Source organism: Xyrauchen texanus, chromosome 27 (genome assembly GCF_025860055.1).
Source record: "Xyrauchen texanus isolate HMW12.3.18 chromosome 27, RBS_HiC_50CHRs, whole genome shotgun sequence".
NCBI classification, from domain to species: domain Eukaryota; kingdom Metazoa; phylum Chordata; class Actinopteri; order Cypriniformes; family Catostomidae; genus Xyrauchen; species Xyrauchen texanus.
The window spans coordinates 2,048,568-2,073,183 of record NC_068302.1 but is presented as its reverse complement, the minus strand read 5'-3'; the positions used below and the strand labels follow the sequence as shown (position 1 = coordinate 2,073,183).

Genomic DNA, 24,616 nt, shown 5'->3' with positions numbered 1-24,616 from the left:
CAGTGTAGCTCAACTGAGAGAGTGTTTTATGTACAAAGGACTGAGATATGAAGATCTTGAAGAACACGCAAGTCGACACGTGAGCTGAAAGTGTCATAGCGGCACCACAAAATGATGTAGATGCTTCAGAAATTGTGTTTCTCACATTTGCTCTTTCTGTCACTATCGGATAGGTTTAGGTTTAAGGTTAAGCATAGGGAGTTCAGTTTTGTTGATTTAAATCTCAATAGAACAACCTTAAAAACCTCATCTGTTTGGGAGAACATTTCACTCACTTTTAGTGCAACACAATGGAATTTCAATTCGGGAGACTTGTTATAAACTACATCATTTTATTTTGCAAAAACATTGCCATAGTTACGCAAAGAGCACAAAGTCCCTTGATACAAAAAAAACAATTCCGAAAAGGTTTTGAAGAAAGTGTTGAGGAGACGGATGAATTCAATCAAATTCATAGTTAATATTTACTCAGATTCCATTATTTTTATTAGCATTATCATCATTATCATTACTGGTTTTATAGTTATAATTATAATTAGTACTGTAGTTGCCAAACAACAACAATAGTAATTCAGAAAATAGGGAGTAGAAATTCATAGATATGATTTAAATATGAAGGCAAGTGTAGAAATAAATAACATGTACACATTTAAGTGCTAAATCTTTTTGTTTTTATATAAACTCAGCAAAAAAGAAACGTCCCTTTTTCAGGACACTGTATTTTAAAGATAATTTTGTAAAAATCCAAATAAATTTACACATCTTTATTTCAAAGGGTTTAAACAATTTTGTCCATGCTTGTTCAATGAATCATAAACAATGAATGAACATGCACCTGTGGAACGGTCGTTAAGAAACTAACAGCTTACAGACAGTAGACAATTAAGATCAGTTATAAAAATGTAGGCCACTAAGGAGACCTTTCTACTGACTCTGAAAAACACCAAAAGAAAGATGCCAAAGATCCCTGATCATCTTTACAGAAGATCAGCATTAACAGACGATAAAACTGTAATGTCTATAATGTCGATGAATCATCATTGTGTAATTAGATAAAATACGATTGTTAATCGTGTATAAAAATAAGTAATTAAATAATAATTTTATTAATAACCCCAGTGAGAAAGCCGAGGCGACTGTGGCAAGGAACGCAAAACTCCATATGATGTTGATTAATGGAGATAAATAACCTTGGGAGAAACCAGACTCACTGTAGGGGCCAGTTCCCCTCTGGCTAACATCATGAATATAATGTAAATATTACTTATGTATAGTTAAAGTCATGGTTTAAAATGATTAAACTAAGTAAGTGTTAAGGGACAGTGTTTAAATATAGATTTTGTGTGAACTGTAATATAAGAAATGTAACTAGACTTTAACATCATCTAGAGATAATGTGAGTGGTACCTCTTCTTGACAAGTCTCAACAATTCACAATTTAAACGCTAAGGTTTAATACTTAGTGTTAGGGGTTTGTTCATATCAGGGATGTGGCATTCGTATAAGCAAGGGATTTAATTCATGTTTTCACTTTTTTCCCACCCTCAGGTATAAGCACTTTGTTATGCTTTCTCTGATTCAAAGAATTGTTTACCACTCTTTCATTCAACACGCCCGCTACAAATGGCCAAGGTAAGCATGCTTACCAAAACGAGTTGAAGCAAAACTTCAACAAGCGGGCGACTTTTACAACATAGTGACGGAGATGTTCATTCGCAAGGAGAGACGGAGGGATTTTGTGTTCCAGTAAGTTAATATATTTATTAAAAATCTGTGTTATTGATACTACATCATGGTTTCTGGTTAGTCTGAGGCTATGAAGTGGTGATCTGGCAATCATGTCCTTCTTGTGTCATTCTGTTTTATAGTTCTAACGTTAGGGCGCTGTGTCTGTTTAAAAATAAAATAAGGGATGTAGACTACCGTGTCTATGTTACATTTGCCTTGTGCATTCAGGTTAAGATTGTTGTCTTTGGTGATCAGATTAGTTAACTGCTGCTTTCCATTCCAGTGAACTGTGTGAAGAGTGATGTGTGAGGCCTACGATGTTGAAACTAGAACTGGCAGTCTTTTCTATTTTTAAAAAAAAAAAATTTATGTCCAAACAAGCTCTTCTGGCACTATGGTTCATTGTATGATTTAATGGACATAAACATGCTCATCTCAATATACAACAATCTTTATCACTGTCCTGAATTTAAAACAATTTTATCATGAAGTTCGCCACTGTGATATAATTGTTTCCACTGACTGGTCAAGTCAAGTGTTTTTTTATTGTCGTTCAACCATATACAGTTAGTACAGTGCATAGCGAAATGAGACAAAGTTCCTCCAGGACATGTGCAAAAGTTGGATGGTGTACAGGTGTGTGTGTGTGTGTGTCAGTCCAGTCTCTCAGTATTGAGGAGTCTGATGGAGGCATGAGGGTGAAGAGTTTGTGTGAGGGGTGTGTGGGGTCATCCACAATGCTGGTTGCTTTGCACTTAATAGTCCCTCTATAGAATGTAGTGAAGATAGGGGGTGGGAGATTTCTGAGCCTTCGAAGAAAGTAGAGACGCTGCTGGGCTTTCTTGGTAATAGAGCTGGTGTTGAGGGACCAGGTGAGGTTCTCCGCCATGTGAACACCAAGGAATTTGGTGCTCTTGACGATCTCCACAGGGGAGCCTTCGATGTTCAGCGGAGAGTAGTCACTCTGAGCTCTCCTAAAGTCAACAACCATCTCTTTTGTTTTGTCCACATTCAGAGACAGGTTGTTGGCTCTACACCGGTCCATTAGCCGCTGCTCCTCCTCTCTGTATGCTGACTCCTCGTTCTTGCTGATGAGACCCACCACGGTCGTGTCATCGGCGGACTTGATGATGTGGTTCGAGCTGTGCATTGCTGCACAGTTGTGAGTCAGCAGAGTGAACTGCAGTGGACTGAGCACACAGCCCTGGGGGGGGTCCCAGTGCTCAGTGTGGTGGTGGTGCTGCTCAGAGGGATGTTGAAGATGTCGGTAAGAACATCTGCCAGCTGGTCTGCACATTCTCTGAGCACTCTGCCAGGATTGTTGTCTGGTCCAGCAGCCTTCCATGGGTTGACTCTACGTAGAGTTTACCTCACATCAGCTGTGGTAAGACAGATCACCTGTTCATCGGGAGGAGGGGCAGTCTTCCTCACCACCACATCGTTCTGTGCCTCAAACCGAGCGTATAAGTCATTCAGCGCATCTGGAAGGGAGGCATCTTTGTCACAGGCAACTGATGTTGTCCTGTAGTTGGTGATGGCCTGGATGCCCTGCCACATGTGCCGCATGTCGCCCCTGTCCTGGAAGTGACTGTGGATTCTCTGGGCATGTGCGCGCTTTGCCTCTCTGATGGCCTGGGACAGTTTGGCCCTCGCTGTTCTTAGGGCCATCTTGTCGCCTGCTCTGAAGTCAGAGTCTCGCATCCTCAGCAGCGCACGCACTTCCGCAGTCATCCATGGCTTCTGGTTGGAGCATGTGGTGATGGTCTTGGAGAAAGTGACATCATCAATGCACTTGCTGATGTAGCTGATCAATGATGCTGTGTAATCCTCCAAGTTGGTAGAGTCTCCATATGTTGCAGCCTCCCTGAACATGTGCCAGTCAGTACACTGAAAACAGTCCTGAAGAGCAGAGATGGCTCCTGCTGGCCAGGTTTTCACCTGCTTCTTAAGTAGTTTGGTGCACCTGACGAGCGGTCTGTATGCTGGGATTAGGATACCAGAGATGTGGTCTGAGTAGCCAAGGTGGGGGTGGGGCTCCGCCCAGTACGCGCCTAGGATGTTTGTGTAAACAACATCAAGTGCGTTCGCCCCTCTCGTTGCAAAGTCCACATACTGGTTGTGAAAAATACCAGAAAAAACAGAATTAAGTTTATTATTAACTTATTAATTTCGGCACCAACAGCAGCACCAAAAGGAATTGCAAAAATAATGACTGTTTTCAACAGGTTTCTCAAAAACACTCCCTCTGTCTGGCTTTGGTCAAGCAAACAGATAGCCCACCCCAAACTCATACCATTGGTTGAGTCAATGTTGCTCTGTCAGACTGGTCAGAACTCTTAAACAAACAGAGCAATGTTTTGAGTGCCACAGAGACATTGTGTTAAACATTTCAGGTAATTAACCTCTGAATGTCTGACAGTTGTTTCTGCAAATTAAGCAGGGATAAGAGAAATTATTTTAATATTAAGAATTATTAAGAAAACATTACGCATATCACCTTTGTTTGGTTCTCATCCCTCTTTGAAGCAGTACAGAGTTGGACAGTTGTCCCCAGGGCAAAGCGACTGCCAGACATATTCAGAATGGGCCAGAAAAATCCAGAATGTATCAGTACTCTCTGGCTTGTGTCTCTGTATGGTGGGTCATCAGAGTGCATTCTTACATAACGCTTGGTTAGTGTCTTCACGTCAGTTCTTCTAAATGAGACCAATTAATGACCTAAACATTACACGCTCATACATAACACAACACATTTTTAAACTTTCTAAACCTGCTCACTGTGAAATAATTAAGGCTTCTCAACAACTTCTCTTGGTGATGTAGCATGCTGTGTAATCACAAAGCAAAGCTGCCCCTTGTAAGAACAAGATGTTCCATAGGAATGTGTTTCCTGTCTCTACTCTCACGTTTCACACATAGTTCAAACATGTATGTCACCCCCATATAAGGTAAAGAACTATTTCATTGGTGGGGGTCCTATGGAATGTGTTTTTTCTGGACCATATAACAAAGTGCTGAACAATAAATATTGAAGAAGGATCTGATAGCAATGGATGTCTGTGTCATTTATTTCTTCCCTCAGCTGAGCCGTATCGAGACGGGGATTTCAGATCAAGAAAATAAATTAAATATATTGGATGACAAAATTATCTAACAGTTTGGGGGCTCGTCCGGGATCTCTCCAGACAGGTAAGACTGATTTAAGTATCAAGTATTCCTATCTGATGAGAGATTGAATAAAACGTAGTTTAATTTGGCTCGATATTAACTCTGTTAATAACTTTGCTCGGGGGCCCCTTCAGAGGGAGGAATTTGCCCTATTATAAAATAGGAAGGAGGGTTTTGCTCTATTATAAAATAGGGAAAACCCTACAACCGCAGCAGTAGTTTAAAGGATATCCTTATTCTGGTATGAATAAGAAGAGGATGGGAATTGTCCTAAGGAAAAGACAGAGAGAAATTTGATCTGCATGAAACGTGTCGATCGGGAATTTTATTGTAGTATTATTAAAAGGGTGACATTGTGGGACAGGAAATAAGCCATCCTCTATAAACAAGAATATAATACTTATAATACCTATATCAGCAATTTGGCTGAGTGGTCAGAGAAAGGAGAAAGAAAAAAGAAGAAAAAACTTAATTAGATCAATTCATGAGTAAACCAAAATCTATGGTTAAAAGGGTGAAAGGACCATCAATGGGATTATAAATACATAAAAGAGTCATATGAGGTGTGGAAGAAAATAAAACCATTCTGGGACAAAGGTCCTGAACGAAAAGAGACTAATCAAATGCATGCAACAGTCTCTGTTTTAAAACAAGCCGCCTAAATATGATATTGTCGTGAACAAAGCTTTAACCCCTAACCTCTCAACGACACCATGCGCACTGTTGTATCCCGATTTAACACAATTTAAAGGCAACTCATTCGCTGCAGCTGCGGACGTATTCTATTCAGATTCAAAGAAAGATACGAGCGAAGGTACAACAGCTGCATTTCCTTTAATCAAGTGACCAGATGGATATCATATCGTTTCAATAACATTGTCAGAGACGCTGACAATATGCAAAGAATTACTATATAAAAACCGCATTCCTTAATCATCGATACGGGCGCATCTAAATGTTCATTTACAGCGCATTGCTATGAGGGCTCTATTACTGGACGCACTCTAAACTCTGTGGGAATTAATGGCATTCCTGTGAAGTGTAATATGACACCAAAATTACCCGTAACATCTCCAGATAACACAAACGTATTTAAAATGCATGATTTTGCCTGACTCTCCATTCTGCCTACTGGCCTGTGATCCGATACATAAAATTGGGAAAAAATTACTTTTGATTCTAACTCATTACAATTGCTGTTTCCCTCAGTATATTTTTAGTCTTTGTATACAGAACATTGTGGAGAAGTTTGCAGCTCAATGTCTGTCAACACTTCTGCTGCGAAACAGGAAATGCTCAACGTCGACCCAGCGCTATGGGACACCCACAAAGATGAGGCGGGCCTTATTGACGTAAGACCATATGTTGCCAAACTCTGCTCTAACTTGCCAGTATACTCCAAACAGTATCCACTTTCCAAAGAAAAAGAACAAGGCATCAGAATCAGAATCAGAATCAGCTTTATTGCCAAGTATGCTTACACATACAAGGAATTTGTCTTGGTGACAGGAGCTTCCAGTCTAGAACAATACAAACAATACCAAAAACAGCAGCAAGGTAACATAGGTAATTAAAAACAAAAAAGAACACAAAATAAATAATTATACATATACGTACATACACTCACCTTCATACATACCCACATACACACACGTAGTGCAAATCTAATACAATCTGTATATAAAGAACAAAAACCTGTATATTATGTACAGAGCAATGTAAGTAATGGCAGAAGTGGATATGTTGGATAATAGAAATTGGCCCAATAATACATAATTGCCTGTAACAAGGTATTTTGAAACACATTCACTCATCATATAAATCACCAATTAATCCTATGAAGAAAGCTAATAATACATGGCGATTAACGCAAGAGTTGAAAAAATTAATGCCATTGTCACCAGTGGTGCCGGATTTGTGCACTACTATTAACAAAATTTCAGCAGACCACACTCATTTTACTATTATTAATTTGTGTTCTGCATTCTTCAGTGTCAGTCATGCCTGTTATGCAGCCGCTGTTCACATTCACATATGGAGGCCAATAGTAACAAAATGCCCCAGGAATTTAGAGACTCGGCTGCTGTGTTCTCTGCTGTAGTGCACGCTACTTTGAAGAATACCAAGCTGCCACCTGTCTATTGCAGTATGTTGACGACATTCTGCTTTCCGGCCAGGACATCAAGTCATGCACAACCACTTCAACTACTGTGTGCAATATATTAGCGAAGGCTGGCTTCAAAACATCAAAAGAAAAGATGCAATGGGTGAAACTGAAAACTATCAATCTGGGTCATGAACTACAGAAAGGAACAGTACGTCTCTCCACAGACAGAGTGAAGATGATTAATACCTTCCAACACCGTACAACAAAGGCTCAAATGCAAAGCTTATTGGGTTTAGTGAAATTTTGTCAAGCATGGGTGCCAAACTGCTCGTTATATGACAAAATCCTGAGAGAAGCAACACTCTCAAGGGCTGAGGAACCTATCAAGTGGACTGCTGAAATGGACATTGCTACCAAATCATGATGAACCCTTTCATCTGTACGTACACAAGGCGGCAGGCACAGCAGCAGCGATCCTCGCTCAGTCCCATTGTGGAACATATAGACCAGTGGCCAAATTTTTAGAGGCAGTCGCCAAAGGCCTCCCTGCATGTTTGTGAGCAGTGACTGCTGCGGCGTTGATGGTACAACATATAGAACGTATTGTTCTCTCTCTCCTGAGAGAACGAGGGAGGAATGTGGGAGGGCGGGGCCGGATCGTGATTATACACACCCGGTCCCTTATCAGGCTAATTAAGCCTCCAAGAGGGATAAAGGCCGATGGCAGACGGTGGTGCGATGAGAGAGAGATAGTTTCGGCACCAGTGTAAAGGAGTTCAATGGGAAGGAGGAGGCGAGAACCAGCTTGGCCATATAAATAATATTTTAATGAATAACTTAATAAAGACAAATACACACATGACGGACATGTCCGTAAACTATCTCTCTCTCCCTCTCGACACTTGGCGTCCCTTTAAATGTCTCTCTCCGTATCACTACAACAAGACACAGGTGTTCGAGATAATTACAAACCAGGTGACAAGCCTTACCACTCTCTCTCTTCCGCAGACCGACACACGACCACGCCCCCCCATGCCACAGTAAGCCTTTCCCGACCCCTTGGGTCAAAGAATGCGCTGGCTTTCTCTCCACAGGTGACAAGGAGGTGGAGATTGCTGAATATGTGGATTGACTCATTAAATATTAAATTGGCATAAATGGTGATATCTCCCTCTGCCTGCAGAAAGCCCTACTCATCCATTTCTTCCAAATCAGCAGGTTCTGGTGAAGTGTCTGAAACCAACAAAGTTAGGTGAACCAAAGTGGGCCCAACTACTGTACTGCCGGTGACCAGAACGGGGGTGCTAACTGACCTTTAACCACAGTGGATCCACGCAAGCCGCATGAAGCTTGCTCCAGAGGAGGGCCTTACTTATTCAAGGTGAATGGTGAAAGCACTGGAGGAGCTGAACACGCAGCGCCAGTGCCCAACCGGAAATCTGCGAATTAGGAGGACCTGAGGAGGGACCCGGAACAGTCAACATGAAGACATTCCTACTGATACTCTGCACATGGCAGGCGGTCGTGCTTGCCTATGCCCGTTCAGTATCAACACATTAGCAAGGAGTCACAAGTGTAATTCCAATTCCTAGAAATAATGTATGATGGTTTATGTTTTATGGTAATGTTACAGGAAGATGTTTCTTTTGGGAAGGTACAGGTAAACACCTGGAAATGAAGGTACCTAGAAGGTGATGCCTCAAGTGACCCTGAAGTATATTTAGACAGTGTTGGACAGTCAAGAGGTATTAAATGTTTGGATTACCTCTTGGCTAAAGATGGAGGAGGAGTATGTAAAATGTTTGGTGACAAATGCTATACATACATCCTGGGTCACATTGATGATGATGGTGAATTCATGAAGGTATGAAAGGAAATGGATAAGTTGAATAAAGAATTAGCTGATAACATCAGGGAATATGGGGACATTTTTTTCAATATGTTTGGGTGGTTCGCACCCTGGATGTCTTCCATTATATCGATTGCTGTATGCATTCTACTTATGTTATTATTTGGCCCAGGTTTGCTACAATTATTAATGCAAAAGTTGAATGTGATGATAAACAAGCATAATATCGCCATGCTCCATTATGTGTATATACCTAATACTGAAGTTGGTTGAGAAGGCAACGTGATCCTTTCAGGATCAAAGTGGGCAATGTGAAATAATTAAGGCTTCTCAACAAATTCTCTGAGTGATTCTCTGCTGTGTCATCACAAAGCAAAGCTGCCCCTTGTAAGAATAAGATGTTCTATAGGAATGTGTTTCCTGTCTCTACTCTCACATTTCACACATAGTTCAAACATGTATGTCAACCCCATATAAGGTAAAGAACTATTTCATTGGTGGGGGTCCTGTGGAATGTGTTTTTCTGGACCATATAACAAAGTGCTGAACAATAAATGTTGAAGAAGGATCTGATAGCAATGGATGTCTGTGTCATTTATTTCTTCCCTCAGCTGAGCCGTATCGAGACGGGGATTGCAGATCAAGAAAATAAATAAAATATATTGGATGACAAAATTATCTAACACTCACTTTCACTCAAACAAGCTGAACTCGTCTTTCAGCACTTAATCATAGTTCTCATGTAAGATTCACCCTTTGGTATTTTTAATGGGACTTACTGGGTGCATTTCACAAACTGGTCAAGAACATGCTCATCTACAGTATATCACTACAAAAAAAAATAAATTAGAAATGGCATATTGCTTAAAGGGATAGTTCACTCAAAAATGAAAATTCTCTCATCATTTACTCCCCCTCATGCCACCCCAGATGTGTGTGACTTTCTGTCTTCTGCTGAACACAAACCACATTTTTTAGAAGAATATTTCAGCTCTGTAGGTCCATAAAATGCAATTGAATGATGACCAGACCTTTCAAGCTCCAGAAACCACTTAAAGGTAGCATAAAAGTAATCCATCAGACTCCAGTTGTGATCAGCTGAAGAAAGGCATACACATCTGGGATGATATTAAAGTTATGGTTAGAATAAATGATGAGAGAAGTTCCATTTTTGGGTGAACTAATAAAAGTATGATTATTCTACTATTGCATTTTAACATTATTTTAATGACAATTAAGCATTTCCCTACAAATTCCTATTACCGTATTGTAAAAAAATATAACTCTCATTACTTTAATGCAAAAAAATTATATATTAAATTGTGTTTATGGGTAGGCACAATATGTTCATTTACGACCTGCTCACCCTTTCTAAAGAGGAAGTCAACGACAGACATCTGCACCCCCGGTCTGTGGACCACCTTGAACTTAAATGTCTGAAGACCTAGATACAAATGGGTGATCTATGCATATCATTCATGTGTTGGAGCCCCTGAAGCAGGGCATGGTCTGAACAGAGGGTGAAGACCTGTCCCAGGAGGTAATACCGAAGGGTAAAGACCACCCACTTGATGGCCAAACATTTCTTCTCAGTGGTGCTGTACCTTGACTCACTCACCGAGAGCTTTCGGATGATGTACAGCACCAGGCGCTCCTCCCCGTTGACCATGTTAGGTTAACATTTATATTAATGTATAAGGGAAAGTGTATTTCTTAGGTCCTGTAACTGGTCACCATTTCAGATGGGCTCTGCTGGCAAGCCCATTAGAAAAATTAATACTTGCCAAATATGGATAACTACAGTTTTGACCAACACAACATGGGTATTGTTTTAACACTCAGAAGCTCTTATGACCAAAAACCTAATGATTGCTTTGAAATTTGTAGACAAATCAAAAGTGTTCTGTTTTGATAATTTATTAAAAAAAAACATTTGCACTGTGCATATTTTTGTAATCAGTAAAAACATCAAACTCATCAAATAGTCATGTTTCATTTATTGTTGGAAAGCCCTCAAAGAGTAGAATAAAACCAGCATGTTTGTTTTACTCACAGACAAAAAAATTGTGATGTGATGTATAGCAATGTGTCAGCCGTTAGGGTGACAGTCAGAAGAGCAGCACCAGCATTTCCGCTCCCTGACACTAAGCGAGGTCGGCCACATGTTCTCTTTTGCACCAGCCCGCTATCTGATCTTACTAAAAAGGGGGCACCAGATCTGGTCCAGTGGACGGGGCCATGTCAGCAGGTGTTCACGTGAGTGAAAGCTGTGCTTTGCGGTGAGCCATTATTGCACTCTCCTGAATTCACTGTTCCTTTTGTGTTACAGACCGGCGCGTTGGACAGAGGTTTGGGAGCTGTGCTTTCCCAGGTGGTCAAGGTGGAGGAACGCCCGGTGCTTCTTCAGTATTACCTCCAGGGACAGGCCTTCATCCTTTGTTCAGACCATGCCCCACTCCATTGGCTCCATCACATGAATGATAAGTCATTTAAGTTCGAAGTCTGTCGCTGACTTCCTCTCTAGAAATGGGGGGGTAGTAAGCAGGCCGGATGGCTCCCTGGCCTGAGTCGGGCGATGGGGATATTTGGAGGTGGGGGCTTGGTCAAGCGCTGACTTGTGAATGGAGAGCAAGATCGGGAGATGAGAATGGTAAGAAGTCCCACCTGTGGGTATTATCTCTAACAGCTGTTTGTGTTTTGCTGTGAGAGTGGAGAAGGATAAAAACGGCAGTCCAGGCCAAAAAAAAAAGAGAGAGAACAACACACAAATTGACTGTGTGTGATTGTTCTGAAAAGCCATTAGTGTGTGTGTTACACCAAAAGAGTGTGGAAAATAAAAACTTACTTGGATTGTTTAACCAGCTCCCGCTTCCTCAAGAAGAAAGCTAGTGATGTGTCATAAGCAAGGAATTGCTAAGCATATGTCTTTGACAATTATGTTTCATGTGGAAAGGTGTTGATTATATGCCACATTTCACTTATAACTTGACGAAAAATAAGTAGAGCATAAAATATAATTCACCATTACTTAGAGGATTTACATATGGTCCCCAGGAGATGAAGCCAAGTACATGGAACAGACTCAATGATGACTCAAATGGCACAGAATGAAACTCATTCTGCAAAATCTCATTACTAAAATCATATCTGCATACTATGCAAACCTTCAATACATTTTTATTGCATTATCCTATCAACACAAAAAAAAAAACTACCTTATTTACACCCAGAGATATATAATGTCAAATAACAAAAATAAGAAAAAATAAAATTTCTGGCTCAAGTTTCTTTTGTGATTTTTCAGCAGTTTCTTCAGCAGAGGCTGAGAGTCTCAGAAGGTATCATAATCATTATCATTCAAATATTTGAAAAGTATTCTTTACAATGATACCAAACACTTGGCCCTCCTTTTTTTGTTGTTGTTGTTGAGTTTTAAGCTTTTTAACTTTGGGTAAATCTTTAAAAACACCCTCAGAGCTTAAAGGGTTAATCACCTATTTGCCTTAACTTGTTTTTTTTTTTAAGTACAAATATTCCATGTAGTCTTTCAATTAATATAAGCTCATAAAACTACATGTATAATAATTACAGAATAATTAGCCATGTACTGTTTAAATTGTTTACGATTGAGTATAATGTGTCACACCACAGAACAAATAAACTTCCCAAATGTATGTACAGTGACCTACCCCTATAAATCATGGTATAATTTGTTGTATTGCCATTAATATTTGCAGATGAATTGTAATACAGTAAAAATAAATTGTATAACAGTAATTAGAATCAAATGAAAATCACCATTGAGAATAGTGGTAATGAAAAACAAAACACCTAATTGAACATTTCTTAAGCATAACCAAAACAATGTAGGCCTATCATGCATTCATGCATCACTCAGATTGTTATGGAAAATGCTGCTGTTACGGCTCAGGGATTTGAGTATTGTAGACATAAACATGTAATGTTTTGAGTAGGACAGAGAACATCCTAGATATGTGCATCATGTAAACCAGTCACACAAAGGTTTGGGTCAGGCACCATTTCCTGGTACTCGCAAAAAGAAACAGAACAATAATTCTGTGCCACTAGTGGCTAATTACAAAAGGTAAGTAATACAGAAAAGTAAAAGAGAGATTTCTTGACCCCATTAAGTATTTGGACATGTTAATTGCACTTAAAATGTGTGAATGTCATCGCATTAAATAATAATCAAAGCAAGTGTCATCTAAGTTCAAATGCCGAAGTCAGAACTGACTTCACTTTTATGAATCTATTTTGAGCCACTTTTAGTCAACTTGCGTTATGGCGATTTTTGGTGGATGTATTAATTCAGTTCCCCTCAAGTTCACACAAGTGTCAAGTTCACACCACAGTTCAGCACATTCACTGTAGACGTGTTCCTCTAACGTTCGACACAAAGCATCACAATCTTAATATTTCAAACCTACAGTAACAATTTGAGAAGAGTGCTTGTGCTATCTGTGCTCTGTTTAAGATAATTGACACTTGTTTTGGATTTTGTTTTCTAAAGCAATGACATTCATAAATTGTCTGAAAGTATGACTGAAGTGTCCAAATATTCTTTTAAGTGCCCATGTAAATAATTTTCATCGTTCATTCATTGAGTAAAATGTATTTAACCATGGATTTCAAGCGCAGATGGACTCTTTTAAACTTGAGAATTTTAAATAGTCAAAATGAACAGTTGAGTTGTCATACAGTAACATGGGTAAGATATACAGTATGACAGGATAGCAAAATGAAACATAATTTGGTACTGGTCACAAAATCAGAAAATCTATGAACAAGTAAATAATTCAACTACTGAGCAAACACAAGAATATACATGAATATTCACAAGGGTTGGGCAGGTTTATTTTGATAAACAGAACATTTCAGCATTTTCTGCTTCAGAGACATGGCAATTATATTATGTAACTCCATTAACCAACACAAATACTGAACAAACATCAGTGTGTACGTGAGCAGGAAAACAGGAAAAGATAAACCAAGTGGACAGAAAAGATATACAATAATGTTTATAACTATGCCATACTGTATATACCCATTACATGTGTGCCATCACACACCCTTCCGTACTGTTCAGAAATGACACAATGTTCTAATCAAATATAAAATGAGCAATATTCATCTGAATCACAAATAAAAGAGTGTAAGAAATGAATGTGGTACTGATGGTGTGTCAGTTTTGTCAGGTCTGCTCACATGCCCATCACATACACTCATATTCAAAAGTTTGTACACACTTACTCATTCTTCATTATGACTATATATACACTGTATGTGTGTATATATATATATATATATATATATATATATATATACACAAACATACACACACACACACACACACACACACATACAACATAAAAACAAACCAACCACTAGATGGAGATTATACACACTGAGAAATGGAGACTGTCCACAGAAAGAAATGTATGGAGATAGAATTGTTGCATATTAACATGGAAATGGAAAGAAATTTACAATTACAAAGTTGGTTCAAAAATAAATTGAATGAGATCCACCAATAAATATAAGGAGTTTCACAAATATTAAATGAATTCACAAATAAAAACAATGAGATTTACAAATAAAAAAAATATTTAAAAATATATTTTTTAACACACAAACACATCTATGTCCAGCATTCATTTATGAATCACGCACATTTATATGTGGATCGCTTCCTGTGCATTTGTGGATAGCTACACGCATTTGTCGATTTTGAAACAAATCTAGTGTCAAGATGTGCACACAAACCTACAAATCAGTGGACTCCACCCATCATCTACTCAAGCCAATCAGATAATGCCCACATTACTCGGACCAGTCATAGCAAGTTCTATCTTCAACCAATCATGCTTTACTATCAAGGCGGGACCAGAGTCACAGCTCTCATGGGCGTGGACTCAAGCACATACAGATAAGCTCCAAGACCACAAACTTTTAAAGAAACGGATGTCAGAGGAATACTGTTACTTAAGGTTTATATCATTTTCTCTCAGTTATAAACATGTAGTGTCTTGATAAATGTCGACAGCTGAAAATTGCCCATTTTCCCAAAACTGCACTTAACATGAACATGTGAGGATGCGTTTTAAGTGCTACTTAAGAGAGTCGCTGTAGTGTGACAGTGCTGAAATGTAATGTATAGGACTGCTCGTCACTGTAAAATTATGTTTGTGTGTAACTTTATAATCATTTGTAATTTACCTCACTAATATTTGTGTTATGATGCAGACGAGGGCAGACAAGGAGTGGGATATAAATGCGGGCTCTTTATTTTAAATCAAAGTGAAAACAAACAAGCAGGAACAAAAGAAATATCCACGGGGGGAAAACTGAAACTAAAACACGAACACATTGGAGGAACTCGGAACTGGGAAAACACGGCAGGATGAACACAGCTGGAAGGGAAACGGAGTAAACATGGGAACATCAAAAACAGTGAAACATTAAACACGTGAGAAACATTCATAAACATACAACGGTTATATACACAGACACAGGATGATCACAAACGACAATCAGGTGAAAACAATGAGTGAATGCTGGCAGTGGTGAGGGCATGGAACTATGGGAAATTTAGTGCATGACAGTGACATGTGAAACGCGGGGTAGACAACAGGGAATCGTAACAGAATCCCCCCTCAAAGGATCGGATTCCAGACGATCCTAAACAAAACAAAAAAAAAAGACAAAAAACTCACAAAACAAAAAAAAAAATCGTCCAGGGAGTGGAGGGGGCTAGCAGATCAAAAGTGGGCACCAGGGGCAAACAGACAGTCCAAGGGAGCACAAGGGGCAGACAGACAGTCCAAGGGGGCACAAGGGGCAAACGGACAGTCCAAGGGGGCACAAGGGGCAAGAAGGCAGTCCAAGGGGGCACAGGGGGCAAGAAGGCAGTCTAAGAGGGCACAGAGGGCAAGAAGGCAGTCCAAGGGGCAGGGACAGGTTCAGGAGGCCTGCGAGGTGGCCATAGGACAGGGACAGGTTCAGGAGGCCTGGGAGGTGGCCACAGGACAGGAACAGGTTCAGGAGGCAGAGCTGAGGGAGGCTCTGGAGTCTCAGGAGGCGGAACTGAGGGAGGCTTAGGAGGCGGAGCCAAGGAAGGCAGAGCCGAGGAAGGCTCGGGAGGCTCAGGAGGTGGAGCCGAGGGAGGTGGAACCATGGAAAGCTCTGGAGGCTCAGGGGGTTCGCTGACCGTGGCAGGCGTAGGTGCTGGCTCGCTGACCGTGGCAGGCGTATGCGCTGGCTCGCTGACCGTGGCAGGCGTAGGCTGGGGAGTGGAAGCCTTTCTTCTCCTCCTTCTCCGGGCGGACGAAGTTGGCAGCCCTGGCTCGTTGACCAAGGCAGGCGTGGGGGTTGGCTTGCTGGCAGGTGGGACAGGCATGAAAGGACGAGCCATGGGCGACTGGAGGGTCACCACTGTGGGAGGAGAGGCAGGGTCCTCCTCAACAACGCCCACAGTGAACGGCGAGCCGCATGCCAGCAGAGTCTCCTCCACGAAATCGCAGAGCGTCCAACCGCACGTCGCCGGTGGCAACCGCTCCTTGAGCGAACTGGTCAGGTTGCCCCGGAAAAAGACCACCAGGGAGGAGTCCGGGAAGTCCGCGACACTCGCCAGCTCAAGGAAATTGTGGATATGGTCTTCCACCGGACGGACCTCTTGTTTGAGGCAGAGGAGTTTAAAGTTCGCCTGTTGAACCGCTAGATCCATTTGTGGTCGATCGTTCTGTTATGATGCAGACGAGGGCAGACAAGAAGTGGGATCTAAATGCGGGTTCTTTATTTTAAATCAATGTGAAAACAAACAAGCAGGAACAAAAGAAACATCCACGGGGGGAAAACTGAAACTAAAACACGAACACATCGGAGGAACACGGAACTGGGAAAACACGGCAGGATGAACACAGCTGGAAGGGAAACGGAGTAAACATGGGAACATCAAAAACAGCGAAACATTAAACACGTGAGAAACATTCATAAACATACAACGATCGACAAGGGAATGGAGAACAAACAGGGTTTATATACACAGACACAGGATGATCACAAACGACAATCAGGTGAAAACAATGAGTGAATGCTGGCAGTGGTGAGGACAGGGAACTATGGGAAATTTAGTGCATGACAGTGACATGTGAAACGCGGGGTAGACAACAGGGAATCGTAACAATTTGTTTAAAAACGTTTTCATAAATATTTAACCTAAATAACTAAATTTTTACATATTGTTTTACAAAAATGTTGTGCAGAATGATCTATTTCTTTTACACAATCTGCTTCATAATCAGGTGTGCGTGTGCAATATTTCACAAATTTCTCTCGATATGAAAGTTTCCAGGATTAGTGAAGACAGCAGAGGCCCTGTGTATGATCCTGCAAATTACAAGCATTCATTGAATATTATGAGGTTCACTGTGTTATCACGCAGCGCAAAATAAGAATTGATAAATAATACTGATCTCTCACAACACACACACCTGGACACATCCATATACACACACACACACACACACACACACACACAAACACACGACACAAATAAACAGAAAGAAATGACAAACCTCACATAATATAAGTGTTAATTCAAGCAGTTCATATAATATTTAGTTTGAGCTCCTGAATTGAACAAGTTACATTTTCTAAAGGTTGATCACCTGTTTTCATTATTTTAAACGAATATTCCCGGTTCATTACAAGTTAAGCTCAATTGGCACCTTTTATGGCACCTTTTTGGACTCGTCCCTCCTTTTCTTAATTTTTTTTTTTAACGAAAATGGAGGTTACAGGGAGGCACTTACAATAGAAGTCAATGGGGCCAATTTTTGGAGGGTTTAAAGGCAGAAATGTGAAGATTATAATTTAATAAAAGTACTTACATTAATTATTCTGATAAAACGTAACTATTATTTGAGCTGTAAAGTTAAATCGCCATTTACTGGGATTTATTGTTAATTCATAATGGCAACGAAGTTGTAAAATTTTATATAACTTTAACCAGAAAAGGTTAGTAAGTGATTTTATCACACTTAAATCATGTTAACACATATTGTTTGTCTTGTTTCCATACTTTTGAAACAGTATTTAACGTTTACGGATTGACCCCATTGACTTCCATTGTCAATGGGGTCAATCCGTAAATGTTAAATACTGTAAATACACATTTATTTTCCCGCTTTTTTATATAGAAAAGGAGGGATGAGTCAGAAGTTATTTTTGTGATATTTCAACATTATGCGAGTTTAACTTGTGTTGAACCAGGAATATTCTATAAGTGTTTTAAACCGCATTTAGTGTCTTACTGTACATTAAATTGTCATAAACGACCCCTACATTGAGTCCTGTCTTTCTGTTATTTTGGCTCAAATATACAGAGCATCATTTCACAGCCCTGCTGTGATGAAGATGTGGACAGTGTATAAGTATCATGTGAGCACTGCTTGTCCTGAATTAGGGTGTTGGCCTACATAAATAATTATGCATGAATATTCATTAGACATGCACATGAAACAGAGCGGTGACATCAAAGACAGTATGGAGTAAACACACACGTACTGCAACGCACATATATTGTTAATCCCCAATGCACATCACTGCAAGACTTATGATGTTACTTTCTCATGTCTCTTGTTTGTCTCTTTAACGGCTCATTGTGAGATCTTCTAACACAACAGAAGATCTCCATCAAATCACAGATGAAAGTGCAGCGCTCTAACATTAAGTGACAATAATAGCTCCTCTGCTGTTTCACACAGGAAACAGGAAACAGTCAGTGGTTTTCTAACTGAGATCAGACATTTTCTCACACTAGAAAATGTATTTGTGTTAGATGCATTATTGTATTTGTGTTAGATGCATTTGTGTTAGATGCATTGTTAGATTTTAACATCAGTAAGATTTAACCTAATAATGGTCACTACTACAAGATGTCTATTCTACAGTACATACCAACCTGGTCCCTCAGAATCATGTTACTATACCTACATTTCTGCTAAATGATTTTTACGAGGCTCGTTGAACACCAGAGGCGCAACAATAACAATGACTTGAATTCACTTTCACACAAATCAAGAATAAAACTATTCACCTGTTCCTCACACAATGTTATCTTATGACATCTGAACACGTTTGCTATAGCGCATGACTCTCAACTACATTTACAAGCTTGTTTAAGTGTGATTGAATTGTGCAGTAGCTCAGCTGATAGGGCGTTGCACTTGTGATGTAAAGGAGCGGGAATGAGTCCTGAAGAGCACACGAGTCCACACGTGAGCTAAAAGTGTCCTAAAGCAACACTAAATGATGTGGTTTCTTCAATAATTGCATCTTTAATATCACAATTATGTTTAGGTTTAAGGGTTAGGGTAGGAAGGTCGGATTTGTTGATTTAAAACTTGATGAAATAACTGACTATGATGACAAACATCATCTGTTTGGAAGAACATTTAACTCGCTCTTAGTGCCACACAGTGGACATTTCACCTCAGAACTGTCGTGATGCAAGTAAAGAACTAAGTTAATATAATTTGCAATGCAAACTTCAAGCACTACAGGTTATAAACTCTTTTGCTTGAAAATATGGCATTCGTTGTGACACATTTCTGATCTCCAGCCGCCCTCCTACCCTGTCTTCTACCTACGGGTTCGAGGTTAACTCGGATGATGCTGAATGCGATTTGGGGATTTCAATGGGCTCGAACTCGCCGGGTAAACCCCCGCAGACCTCCTGTTCCCCAGCACAGGCTGTCGAGCTGATAAGACCAGCTCGCCTCACAGCCAGCTTAACATCTCTTTCGGTGGCCGTGAGTAGGATGAGTCGATTAGAAATAAAAATTATGATTTACTTTATCGTTATCAGTGAAAATATATATTATGCTTAACAAGACAATACATGTCTTTATGGTAAACTATTGTTACATTTATGGTGAATATAAAGGTTTCATGGCATTAAAAACACAGCTTCACTAAATCAAACACAAACAGTGTGGATGTTGTTGACTCATTCACAGTTGGACACCTGTGTCCATTTAGACATCCCTCCTGATTAAACATCACTTAGTTGCTATGGAGACCAACATCAGAGAAAGACAACAGAAAGGATGTCATGTGTCACTGGTCGCCCCCCCCAAATAAAAAGTGACAGTGTGAAAGAAAGACTTTTTAAAAAGAAGCGCAGGTTTAAGCTATATTTAGTCGTGATGTACCAAAAAATAAGACACATATGACACCACTAATACAACATGTTCCCAAATGTAATGGCAATTCCATCACTGTTCCATACCAGTTTCCAATTTTCTGGAAACACTTGAGGAGCTAATAACATTATATACGCCAAACCCTAAACCTTATCTAACAGTACGGAGACCAAAATATTGTTATTTCATTTATTTCACTTGTCTGGAATTTGGGACATTGGATCTGACTTCTGCTGGAAAAAGATTCAGAACTCACATGCCGAATTCTCATGCTGCTATGAGAAGAACTCGAAGAACCCGAACAGCGGGTTGCACGTTTATGCAAGAACTTGTTGTTTAGCTGTTTCTCATCCATCGTATGTATTCAGAAGACTTTTATGATCCTTTTAGGTGCTACTTAAGTGAGGGACTATCCAGTGCCACTGTACTGAACAGTTGGGCCGAGATAATAATGAAAACATCTTTTGTGTTCCGAGGAAGAAAGTAAGTCTTACGGCTTTGGAATGATATAAGGGTGAGTAAATAATGAGAGAAATTTCATTTTTGGGTGAACTATTCTTTTAAATGTAAGTTGCAAACAAAAGTAATCATATGCCATGTACACTCACCTAAAGGATTATTAGGAACACCATACTAATACTGTGCTTGACCCCCTTTTGCCTTCAGAACTGCCTTAATTCTACGTGGCATTGATTCAACAAGGTGCTGAAAGCATTCTTTAGAAATGTTGGCCCATATTGATAGGATAGCATCTTGCAGTTGATGGAGATTTGTGGGATGCACATCCAGGGCACGAAGCTCCCGTTCCACCACATCCCAAAGATGCTCTATTGGGTTGAGATCTGGCGACTGTGGGGGCCATTTTAGTACAGTGAACTCATTGTCATGTTCAAGAAACCAATTTGAAATGATTCGAGCTTTGTGACATGGTGCATTATCCTGCTGGAAGTAGCCATCAGAGGATGGGTACATGGTGGCCATAAAGGGATGGACATGGTCAGAAACAATGCTCAGGTAGGCCGTGGCATTTAAACAATGCCCAATTGGCACTAAGGGGCCTAAAGTGTGCCAAGAAAACATCCCCCACACCATTACACCACCACCACCAGCCTGCACAGTGGTAACAAGGCATGATGGATCCATGTTCTCATTCTGTTTACGCCAAATTCTGACTCTACCATCTGAATGTCTCAACAGAAATCGAGACTCATCAGACCAGGCAACATTTTTCCAGTCTTCAACTGTCCAATTTTGGTGAGCTCTTGCAAATTGTAGCCTCTTTTTCCTATTTGTAGTGGAGATAAGTGGTACCCGGTGGGATCTTCTGCTGTTGTAGCCCATCCGCCTCAAGGTTGTGCGTGTTGTGGCTTCACAAATGCTTTGCTGCATACCTCGGTTGTAACGAGTGGTTATTTCAGGCAAAGTTGCTCTTCTATCAGCTTGAATCAGTCGGCCCATTCTCCTCTGACCTCTAGCATCAACAAGGCATTTTCGCCCACAGGACTGCCGCATACTGGATGTTTTTCCCTTTTCACACCATTCTTTGTAAATCCTAGAAATGGTTGTGCGTGAAAATCCCAGTAACTGAGCAGATTGTGAAATACTCAGACCGGCCCGTCTGGCACCAACAACCATGCCACGCTCAAAATTGCTTAAATCACCTTTCTTTCCCATTCTGACATTCAGTTTGGAGTTCAGGAGATTGTCTTGACAGGACCACACCCCTAAATGCATTGAAGCAACTGCCATGTGATTGGTTGTTTAGATAATTGCATTAATGAGAAATTGAACAGGTGTTCCTAATAATCCTTTAGGTGAGTGTATATACAGCAAATAAACATGAAACGTCCTGAAAGGAATAGTAGTGAAACTCAGAAACTAGATTATTCATGTAATGTTCGAGGTGTTTGAGCTTGTATGTGGAAAGGGTTTCTGTCAGTTAGTTAGATATCATGGGGATTGTTGACACATGCAGTCAATAAAGGAAGAGTTCATGTGTGAGAGAAAACACAGGAGAGAGACAGAGTAAGATGTGTTAAAACAAGTAAAGTTTTAACTCACTCTAACAATCACTTATCACTTAATCAGTCACTGAATAAAACAATCAAATTGTTTCAATGCCTCAGATATCTAGATATACTTTTGCATGTACAGTAACATGATTTAAGCGCATTCATCTGGTTCAGTGTGGACAAGCAACTTTTGGAAAATGCTTGAAAATGGCAGTGTGGCCGGAGAGCGTTTCGGAATCGCCGTTTTCAAATGTATCTGGAATAATGTAGATACGGGGACATGTGTTCCTGTGTGATGTTGTTTGGATCAACTTGGCAGCCGTAGTGATCCTCAGTCGTTTAGTGTGTCATGCCCAATTTTTGTCTGTAGCCATTTACATAGTCATTAAGTGTTTGACACCTTGTATTTATAGATTCTGTTCAGATTTGAAAAGTTGTGTAGTGTAATCCAGCCTTAAAGGGCATTTATTTGTCAACTGATAAAATAACTACATCTCAGAGTGTAATGGCATTTTGTGCCGATGTGTGAATGGCCACAAAACAGAAAAAAGACAGGAACTTCTTGCATGTGTGAGTAGCAGATGTGGTACATTTACCAGTAAAAGCAATCTAACACATTTATTCCAACAGGTTTCATGTGTGAAAGTGGCTAATAGCTGTAATCTGATTACAAGAATTACATTTTTATGTATTACAATCATTTTTGACAATCAGATTGTAATCACATTACACCAAACACTGGCCATGACAGGAGTTAGTATGTATCAGTATCATATTAAAGTTTAGGTCTTGTGGCTAGTTTAGTGTATGTTTATTGTCTTGCCCTATGTACTTCTGTTGTAACTTCATTACTGTAAACACAATTTTATTTGTGACAAGTGAAAAGTATTCAACACTATAAGCTCCAAATGTTGTAGATAGAGCTTAAATTGTATATTAAACCTGAAACAATCTTCTAAATGACACTAAATTTAATTTAAAGTGATAGTTCATCATTTACTTTCTAACAATGTTATCACAGATGCGTATGACTTTCTTTCTTCTGCAGAACACAAATCAATATTTTTAGAAGAATATATCAGCTGTAGGTCCATACAATTCTAGTGAATGTTGACCAGATATTTGAAGCTCCAAAAAGCACATGAAGGCAAAATAAAAGTAATCCATACAACTCAAGTGGTTAAATCCATGTCTTCAGAAGCGGATTGGGTGAGAAACAAATCAATATTTAAGTAATTTTTACCATAAATTCTCCTCCCTGCCCAGTAGGTGGCGATATGCATGTATAATATCATTCGCCATAAACAAAAGAAGAAGAATGTGAAAGTGAAAGTTGAGATTTAAGACTTACATTTTGATCTGTTTCTTACCGACATGTATTATATCTCTTCTGAAAACATGGATTAAACTTCTGGAGTCAAATGGATTACTTTTATGCTGCATTTATATGCTTTTTGGACCTTCAAAATTTTGGTCACCATTCATTTCCATTGTATGGACAAAAAATATTTGTGTTCAGCAGAAGAAAGTAAGTCATACACATCTGGGATGGCATGATGGTGAGTAAATGATGACAGAAGTTTCATTATTGTGTGAACTATCTCTTTAAGATGGCACAATAAAACTACAATTTCAAAAGACATAGAAAGTCAAATAAAATATTGCATCAAAGCAGACACTTAACTTTTCCTTCTGTCCATCAAAACAAATCACAGGATACTGTTTAATATAGAAAATCTCTCCGTACCCTGAATGCACATACACTCTCTTTATATTCACAGATGCACATTTATGCATATACTGGAGACAATCCTGCAGATTCTACATTCATTATCACACAGAGGAAAGTTGAGCACTAAAAGTGTTTTACCTGTGAATACTGTCTGCGGAGGCTGAAGCGCTGCACCATGTTGACTGACAGCACGGCGAATGACAGTGACTCAAAACACACTCAAAAACCCTCCCTCTCTCTCTCTATGTCTTGCTCACTCTCTCTTCCACACACTCATACACACACCCCCACAAACACACACTCCATTCCTCTTAAAAATATTCTCTTGTCATTGCACACCAACATATACTTGGAATTGCCACAAGCACACACAGAATTCCTCACTTATGCTTCACCTATGAGGATGCATGTGCTGCAGTATGTGATGGGCTGATAAGGTCACAACCTGATTGGACAGCTTTTATGATGTATATTTTGCAACATGACTTGCTGAACATACAAAACAATGCTGGTTGCTGGGCTAAAATCGCTCATTGGATTTGAAGATATGCTGCGAGGACGCTGACGGCGGTTCCAACGCCAGTACCGAACTGTAATGGGCAACATAGCTCCTATGATGAGAAGAACCAGGTATGCTTGAGGTCTGTATTTAAGGCAAACTACTTCCTGTTATTGGTCCGTTTAGATGTCTATGGTCCATGCTGCATTCATATATCAATCAGATGGCTATGTCAACCAGAGTTTGTTTGGGAGCAGACCGAGACCCACTATTCAGTTTGGTGCACACCAAGGTTC

At 39.9% G+C, this 24,616-nt stretch overlaps 1 protein-coding gene across 1 annotated transcript in view; it reads right to left on the bottom strand.

Annotated features, from left to right (window-relative positions):
* Positions 1-24,003, bottom strand: part of tmcc1a (transmembrane and coiled-coil domain family 1a) — a 67,556-nt gene extending 43,553 nt beyond the window's left edge. The window contains exon 1 of the mRNA XM_052093842.1: positions 23,960-24,003. Within this exon, the coding sequence (XP_051949802.1) occupies positions 23,960-23,998 (39 nt within the window). The 5' untranslated portion in view covers positions 23,999-24,003. The remainder of the gene's footprint in view (positions 1-23,959) is intronic.
* Between the last annotated feature and the right edge of the window lie 613 nt (positions 24,004-24,616).